This window comes from Nansenia antarctica (genome assembly GCF_963989245.1).
Source record: "Nansenia antarctica genome assembly, chromosome: 16".
Lineage (NCBI taxonomy): Eukaryota > Metazoa > Chordata > Actinopteri > Argentiniformes > Microstomatidae > Nansenia > Nansenia antarctica.
In genome coordinates, this window is record NC_137686.1 from 29,139,239 (window position 1) to 29,149,238 (window position 10,000).

General features: G+C 40.4%; 1 protein-coding gene across 1 annotated transcript in view; it reads left to right on the plus strand.

The window, feature by feature from the left end:
* The window catches only part of LOC308172238 (calpain-2 catalytic subunit-like), a gene marked incomplete at both ends in the record, with an annotated part of 28,413 nt that overhangs the window by 17,576 nt on the left and 837 nt on the right, over positions 1–10,000 (plus strand). Inside the window, 4 exons of the mRNA XM_080547144.1 lie at positions 1,511–1,522; positions 2,417–2,625; positions 4,837–4,873; positions 5,705–5,770. Coding sequence (XP_080403270.1) covers positions 1,511–1,522; positions 2,417–2,625; positions 4,837–4,873; positions 5,705–5,770 — 324 coding nt within the window. The remainder of the gene's footprint in view (positions 1–1,510; positions 1,523–2,416; positions 2,626–4,836; positions 4,874–5,704; positions 5,771–10,000) is intronic.

Below are 10,000 nucleotides of genomic sequence, written 5' to 3' on the forward strand. Positions count from 1 at the left end.
CACAGAGAGAGACACAGACACACAGAGACACACAGAGAGACAGAGACACAGACACACACAGACACAGAGACACACAGACACACAGAGACACAGAGAGACAGAGACACAGAGAGACAGACACACAGACACACAGAGACACAGAGACACAGACACACAGAGAGACAGAGACACACAGACACACAGAGACACAGAGAGACACAGAGAGACACACAGAGACACACAGAGAGACAGAGACACACAGAGACACAGAGAGACACACAGAGACACACGGAGAGACAGAGACACACAGAGACACAGAGAGACAGACACACAGACACACAGACACACAGACACACAGAGAGACAGAGACACACAGAGACACACAGAGACACAGAGACACAGAGAGACAGAGACACACAGAGACACAGAGACACAGAGAGACAGAGACACAGAGACACAGAGACACAGAGACACAGACACACAGACACACAGAGACACAGAGACACAGAGACACAGAGAGACAGAGACACACAGAGACACACAGAGACATAGAGACACACAGAGACACAGAGACACAGACACACAGAGACATACAGACACACACACAGAGACACACAGACACACAGAGACACACAGAGACATACAGACACACACACACACACACAGAGAGAGACACAGACACACAGAGACACACAGAGACACACAGAGACACAGAGACACAGAGACACAGAGACACACAGAGACACACACACACACAGACACACAGACACAGAGACACACAGACACAGAGACACAGAGACACAGAGACACAGAGACACAGAGACACACAGAGACACACAGAGACACAGAGACACAGAGACACACAGACACACAGACACACACGCAGGCAGACAGGCAGACTTCAGTCTGAACCGAACCAATTCAGAAACAATGTCCAAGAGCGGATCTCACTGTTTCCATAGAGATAGAACACTGTTTCCATAGAGATAGAACACTGTTTCCATAGAGATAGAACACTGTTTCCATAGAGATAGAACACTGTTTCCATAGAGATAGAACACTGTTTCCATAGAGATTGAACACTGTTTCCATAGAGATAGAACACTGTTTCCATAGAGATAGAACACTGTTTCCATAGAGATAGAACACTGTTTCCATAGAGATAGAACACTGTTTCCATAGAGATAGAACACTGTTGCCATAGAGATAGAACACTGTTTCCATAGAGATAGAACACTGTTTCCATAGAGATAGAACACTGTTGCCATAGAGATAGAACACTGTTGCCATAGAGATAGAACACTGTTGCCATAGAGATAGAACAGTGTTGCCATAGAGATAGAACACTGTTTCCATAGAGATAGAACACTGTTTCCATAGAGATAGAACACTGTTGCCATAGAGATAGAACAGTGTTGCCATAGAGATAGAGCACTGTTGCCATAGAGATAGAACAGTGTTGCCATAGAGATAGAACACTGTTATATATCTATTGTCTTCTTAACATTCTCTCTTTCTGATTGTGTTTCAGGTTCCTGACGAGGTATGTGTGGATATATGTGTGTGTGTGTGTGTGTGTGTGTGTGTGTGTGTGTGTGTGAGTGTGTGTGAGTGTGTGTGTGTGTGTGTGTGAGTGTGTGTGTGTGTGTGTGTGTGTGTGTGTGTGTGTGTGAGTGTGTGTGTGTGAGTGTGTGTGTGTGTGTGTGAGTGTGTGTGTGTGTGTGTGTGTGTGAGTGTGTGTGTGTGTGTGTGTGTGAGTGTGTGTGTGTGTGTGTGTGTGAGTGTGTGTGTGTGAGTGTGTGTGAGTGTGTGTGTGTGTGTGTGTGAGTGTGTGTGTGTGTGTGTGTGTGAGTGTGTGTGAGTGTGTGTGTGTGTGTGTGTGTGTGTGTGTGAGTGTGTGTGTGTGTGTGAGTGTGTGTGTGTGTGTGTGAGTGTGTGTGTGTGAGTGTGTGTGAGTGTGAGTGTGTGTGAGTGTGAGTGTGTGAGTGTGTGTGAGTATGAGTGTGTGTGAGTGTGAGTGTGTGTGTAAGCGCTATGCTTCAAGTTTCAAGTTGTATTGTTAATCACAACACTGACTGCAGCACAAGACAATAAGGCAGTAGCATAATACAAGATAATGTGTGTGCGTGCATGTGATGTGTGCTTGCGTGTGCGTGTGTGTGTGTGTGTGTGCCTGAGTGTGATGTGTGTGTGTGTGTGTGTGTGCGTGTGTGTGTGCCTGCGTGTGATGTGTGTGTGTGTGTGTGTGTGCGTGTGTATGTGTGCCTGCGTGTGATGTGTGTGTGTATGCGTGTGTGCGTGTGTGCGTGCGTGTGTGTGTGTGTGTGTGTGTGTTTGCCTGCGTGTGATGTGTGTGTGTATGTGTGTGTGCGTGTGTGCGTGTGTGTGCGTGTGTATGTGTGTGCGTGTGCGTGTCTGTGTGTGTGTGTGTGTGTAGTTTAAAGGGCGCAGTAAGGTCCACCTGGGTGCTGAGGTGCTGCTGCGTGAGAAGGCGGTGGCGGTTAGCTCCTTCGCTAACGTGCGGGAGGTGTGCGCCCGCTTCTCCCTGCCCCCGGGCGGCTACGTGGTCGTGCCCTCGACCTTCGACCCCAACCTCAGCGGCAGCTTCCTGCTCAGGGTGTTCTCTGAGAAGCACGCCGCCGCGAGGTGAGCCGCGAGCCTGGGCGTGTTTCACGTCTGCTAGGTGTCCACTAGAACAGCCGTGTCTGTGTTACCTACAATAAGAGCCGCCTCGGGGGTCAAATGACCCTAGTCTTTACAATGGGGAAGCTGCTACTTACACACAACGACCACTAGTTGGCTGCTTTTAAATTAGCCTGCCTCCTACACAGAAAAACTGCAAAGTTGCTTCATACTAGCTTATCCTGATGTGGTTTTGAACATGTAAGGATGCTGGGTGGTAGAACGCACATATCTAGGAAAAGTCATGAAAGGAGGGTCCTGAAATGTTATCGAGTGCAAAGATATGAAAAAATTTATCTACTCACAGGGTCACATGACAGAGAGTTCAACCGCAGGGAATGCTGGGAAGTGAGGACATAAATAGACAGGTGACACACACACACACACACACACACACACACACACACACAGGTGACACACACACACAGGTGACACACATTAGTCCATAACGAGGCAGTGAACAGGGAGTGTAGTAGCGTTCCACGTATGTTAATATCTATGTTAATATCTATGTTAATATCTATCTATGTTAATATCTATGTTAATATCTATGTTAATGGTAATATCTATGTTAATATCTATGTTAATGTTAATATCTATGTTAATATCTATGTTAATATCTATGTTAATGTTAATATCTAAGTTAATATCTATGTTAATGTTAATATCTATGTTAATATCTATGTTAATGTTAATATCTATGTTAATATCTATGTTAATATCTATCTATGTTAATATCTATCTATGTTAATATCTATGTTAATATCTATCTATGTTAATATCTATGTTAATGTTAATATCTATGTTAATGTTAATATCTATGTTAATATCTATGTTAATATCTATGTTAATATCTATGTTAATATCTATGTTAATGTATTTGTTAATATCTATGTTAATGTTAATATCCATGTTAATATCTATGTTAATATCTATGTTAATATCTACGTTAATGTTAATATATATGTTAATATCTATGTTAATATCTATGTTAATATCTATGTTAATGTCTATGTTCATATCTATGTTAATATCTATGTTCATATCTATGTTAATGTTAATATCTATGTTAATGTTAATATCTATGTTAATGTTAATATCTATGTTAATATCTATGTTAATATCTATTTTAATATCTATGTTAATATCTATGTTAATGTTAAGATCTATGTTAATGTCTATGTTAATGTCTATGTTAATATCTATGTTAATATCTATGTTAATGTTAATATCTATGTTAATGTTAATATCTATGTTAATATCTATGTTAATGTTAATATCTATGTTAATATCTATGTTAATATCTATGTTAATGTCTATGTTAATAGCTATGTTAATATATATGTTAATGTCTATGTTAATATCTATGTTAATATCTATGTTAATATATATGTTAATGTTAATATCTATGTTAATATCTATGTTAATGTTAATATCTATGTTAATATATATGTTAATATATGTTAATATCTATGTTAATGTTAATATATATGTTAATGTTAATACCTATGTTAATATCTTTGTTAATATCTTTGTTAATATCTATGTTAATATCTGTGTTAATATCTATGTTAATATCTATGTTAATATCTTTGTTAATATCTATGTTAATATCTATGTTAATATCTTTGTTAATGTTAATATATATGTTAATATCGTTGTTAATGTTAATATATATGTTAATGTCTATGTTAATATCTATGTTAATGTCTATGTTAATAGCTATGTTAATATATATGTTAATGTCTATGTTAATATCTATGTTAATATCTATGTTAATATCTATGTTAATATATATGTTAATGTTAATATCTATGTTAATATCTATGTTAATGTTAATATCTATGTTAATATATATGTTAATATATGTTAATATCTATGTTAATGTTAATATATATGTTAATGTTAATACCTATGTTAATATCTTTGTTAATATCTTTGTTAATATCTATGTTAATATCTGTGTTAATATCTATGTTAATATCTATGTTAATATCTTTGTTAATATCTATGTTAATATCTATGTTAATATCTTTGTTAATGTTAATATATATGTTAATATCGTTGTTAATGTTAATATATATGTTAATGTCTATGTTAATATCTATGTTAATGTTCATATCTATGTTCATATCTATGTTCATATCTATGTTCATATCTATGTTAATGTTTCAGTGCGATGGAGGAGGACAACAATGTGAATGTTGAGGAGGTACGTATAGATGACATCACACACTGTAATATCCTGACATGTTAACATGTTAACACTGTAATATCCTGACATGTTAACATGTTAACACTGTAATATCCTAACATGTTAACATGTTAACACTATAATATCCTGACATGTTAACATGTTAACACTGTAATATCCTGACATGTTAACATGTTAACACTGTAATATCCTAACATGTTAACATGCTAACACTGTAATATCCTGACATGTTAACATGTTAACACTGTAATATCCTGACATGTTGACATGTTAACACTGTAATATCCTAACATGCTAACACTGTATTATCCTGACATGTTAACATGTTAACACTGTAATATCCTGACATGCTAACATGCTAACACTATAATATCCTGACATGTTAACATGCTAACACTGTAATATCCTGACATGTTAACATGTTAACACTGTAATATCCTGACATGCTAACATGTTAACACTGTAATATCCTGACATGTTAACATGTTAACACTGTAATATCCTGACATGTTAACATGCTAACACTGTAATATCCTGACATGCTAACATGTTAACACTGTAATATCCTGACATGTTAACATGTTAACACTGTAATATCCTGACATGCTAACATGTTAACACTGTAATATCCTAACATGCTAACACTGTAATATCCTGACATGTTAACATGTTAACACTGTAATATCCTGACATGTTGACATGTTAACACTGTAATATCCTGACATGTTAACATGCTAACACTGTAATATCCTGACATGTTAACACTGTAATATCCTGACATGTTAACACTGTAATATCCTGACGTGTGTGTGTGTGTGTGTGTTCCAGCATCACACGGCAGAGGAGGACATCGACCCCCACTTCAGACATCTCTTCAAACAGGTCGCAGGAAATGTACGAACACACACACACACTCACCCTTACACACTCATCCTGACACTCTCATCCTTACACACTCACCCTTACACACTCATCCTTACACTCTCATCCTTACACTCTCATCCTTACACTCTCATCCTTACACTCTCATCCTTACACACTCATCCTTACACTCTCACCCTTACACTCTCATCCTTACACACTCACCCTTACACACTCATCCTTACACTCTCATCCTTACACTCTCATCCTTACACTCTCATCCTTACACTCTCATCCTTACACACTCATCCTTACACACTCACCCTTACACTCTCATCCTTACACTCTCACCCTTACTTTCTCATCCTTACACACTCACCCTTACACACTCATCCTTACACTCTCATCCTTACACTCTCACCCTTACTTTCTCATCCTTACACACTCATCCTTACACTCTCATCCTTACACTCTCACCCTTACTTTCTCATCCTTACACACTCACCCTTACACACTCATCCTTACACTCTCATCCTTACACTCTCACCCTTACACACTCATCCTTACACACTCATCCTTACACACTCACCCTTACACTCTCATCCTTACACTCTCACCCTTACACACTCATCCTTACACTCTCATCCTTACCCACTCATCCTTACACACTCACCCTTACACACTCATCCTTACACTCTCATCCTTACACACTCATCCTTACACACTCATCCTTACACTCTCACCCTTATACACTCATCCTTACACACTCATCCTTACACACTCATCCTTACACTCTCATCCTTACACTCTCGCCCTTACACACTCATCCTTACACACTCATCCTTACACACTCATCCTTACACTCTCACCCTTATACACTCATCCTTACACACTCATCCTTACACACTCATCCTTACACACTCACCCTTACACACTCATCCTTACACTCTCATCCTTACACACTCACCCTTACACTCTCATCCTTACACTCTCATCCTTACACTCTCATCCTTACACTCTCATCCTTACACTCTCATCCTTACACACTCACCCTTACACTCTCATCCTTACACTCTCATCCTTACACACTCACCCTTACACTCTCATCCTTACACACTCACCCTTACACACTCATCCTTACACACTCACCCTTACACTCTCATCCTTACACTCTCACCCTTACTTTCTCATCCTTACACACTCACCCTTACACACTCATCCTTACACTCTCATCCTTACACTCTCACCCTTACTTTCTCATCCTTACACACTCATCCTTACACTCTCATCCTTACACTCTCACCCTTACTTTCTCATCCTTACACTCTCACCCTTACACTCTCATCCTTACACTCTCATCCTTACACTCTCATCCTTACACACTCACCCTTACACTCTCATCCTTACACTCTCATCCTTACACTCTCATCCTTACACTCTCACCCTTACACTCTCATCCTTACACTCTCATCCTTACACACTCATCCTTACACACTCATCCTTACACTCTCACCCTTACACTCTCATCCTTACACTCTCACCCTTACACTCTCATCCTTACACTCTCATCCTTACACACTCACCCTTACACTCTCATCCTTACACTCTCATCCTTACACTCTCATCCTTACACTCTCATCCTTACACACTCATCCTTACACACTCATCCTTACACTCTCACCCTTACACTCTCATCCTTACACTCTCACCCTTACACTCTCACCCTTACACTCTCATCCTTACACACTCATCCTTACACTCTCACCCTTACACACTCACCCTTACACTCTCACCCTTACACTCTCATCCTTACACTCTCACCCTTACACTCTCATCCTTACACTCTCATCCTTACACACTCATCCTTACACTCTCATCCTTACACTCTCACCCTTACTTTCTCATCCTTACACACTCACCCTTACACACTCATCCTTACACTCTCATCCTTACACTCTCATCCTTACACACTCACCCTTACACTCTCATCCTTACACTCTCATCCTTACACTCTCATCCTTACACTCTCACCCTTACACTCTCATCCTTACACTCTCATCCTTACACACTCATCCTTACACACTCATCCTTACACTCTCACCCTTACACTCTCATCCTTACACTCTCACCCTTACACTCTCATCCTTACACTCTCATCCTTACACACTCACCCTTACACTCTCATCCTTACACTCTCATCCTTACACTCTCATCCTTACACTCTCATCCTTACACACTCATCCTTACACACTCATCCTTACACTCTCACCCTTACACTCTCATCCTTACACTCTCACCCTTACACTCTCACCCTTACACTCTCATCCTTACACACTCATCCTTACACTCTCACCCTTACACACTCACCCTTACACTCTCACCCTTACACTCTCATCCTTACACTCTCACCCTTACACTCTCATCCTTACACTCTCATCCTTACACACTCATCCTTACACTCTCATCCTTACACTCTCACCCTTACTTTCTCATCCTTACACACTCACCCTTACACACTCATCCTTACACTCTCATCCTTACACTCTCATCCTTACACACTCACCCTTACACTCTCATCCTTACACTCTCATCCTTACACTCTCATCCTTACACTCTCACCCTTACACTCTCATCCTTACACTCTCATCCTTACACACTCATCCTTACACACTCATCCTTACACTCTCACCCTTACACTCTCATCCTTACACTCTCACCCTTACACTCTCACCCTTACACTCTCATCCTTACACACTCATCCTTACACTCTCACCCTTACACACTCACCCTTACACTCTCACCCTTACACTCTCATCCTTACACTCTCACCCTTACACTCTCATCCTTACACTCTCATCCTTACACACTCATCCTTACACTCTCATCCTTACACTCTCACCCTTACTTTCTCATCCTTACACACTCACCCTTACACACTCATCCTTACACTCTCATCCTTACACTCTCATCCTTACACACTCACCCTTACACTCTCATCCTTACACTCTCATCCTTACACTCTCATCCTTACACTCTCACCCTTACACTCTCATCCTTACACTCTCATCCTTACACACTCATCCTTACACACTCATCCTTACACTCTTACCCTTACACTCTCATCCTTACACTCTCACCCTTACACTCTCATCCTTACACTCTCATCCTTACACACTCACCCTTACACTCTCATCCTTACACTCTCATCCTTACACTCTCATCCTTACACTCTCATCCTTACACACTCATCCTTACACACTCATCCTTACACTCTCACCCTTACACTCTCATCCTTACACTCTCACCCTTACACTCTCACCCTTACACTCTCATCCTTACACACTCATCCTTACACTCTCACCCTTACACACTCACCCTTACACTCTCACCCTTACACTCTCATCCTTACACTCTCATCCTTACACTCTCATCCTTACACACTCACCCTTACACTCTCATCCTTACACTCTCACCCTTACACACTCACCCTTACACTCTCATTCTTACACTCTCATCCTTACACACTCACCCTTACACTCTCATCCTTACACTCTCACCCTTACTTTCTCATCCTTACACTCTCACCCTTACACTCTCATCCTTACACTCTCATCCTTACACACTCACCCTTACACTCTCATCCTTACACTCTCATCCTTACACTCTCATCCTTACACTCTCATCCTTACACACTCATCCTTACACACTCATCCTTACACTCTCACCCTTACACTCTCATCCTTACACTCTCACCCTTACACTCTCACCCTTACACTCTCATCCTTACACACTCATCCTTACACTCTCACCCTTACACACTCACCCTTACACTCTCACCCTTACACTCTCATCCTTACACTCTCATCCTTACACTCTCATCCTTACACACTCACCCTTACACTCTCATCCTTACACTCTCACCCTTACACACTCACCCTTACACTCTCATCCTTACACTCTCATCCTTACACACTCACCCTTACACTCTCATCCTTACACTCTCACCCTTACTTTCTCATCCTTACACACTCACCCTTACACTCTCATCCTTACACACTCATCCTTACACTCTCATCCTTACACTCTCATCCTTACACACTCATCCTTACACTCTCATCCTTACACTCTCATCCTTACACTCTCACCCTTACACACTCATCCTTACACACTCATCCTTACACTCTCATCCTTACACTCTCATCCTTACACTCTCATCCTTACACTCTCATCCTTACACACTCATCCTTACACTCTCATCCTTAC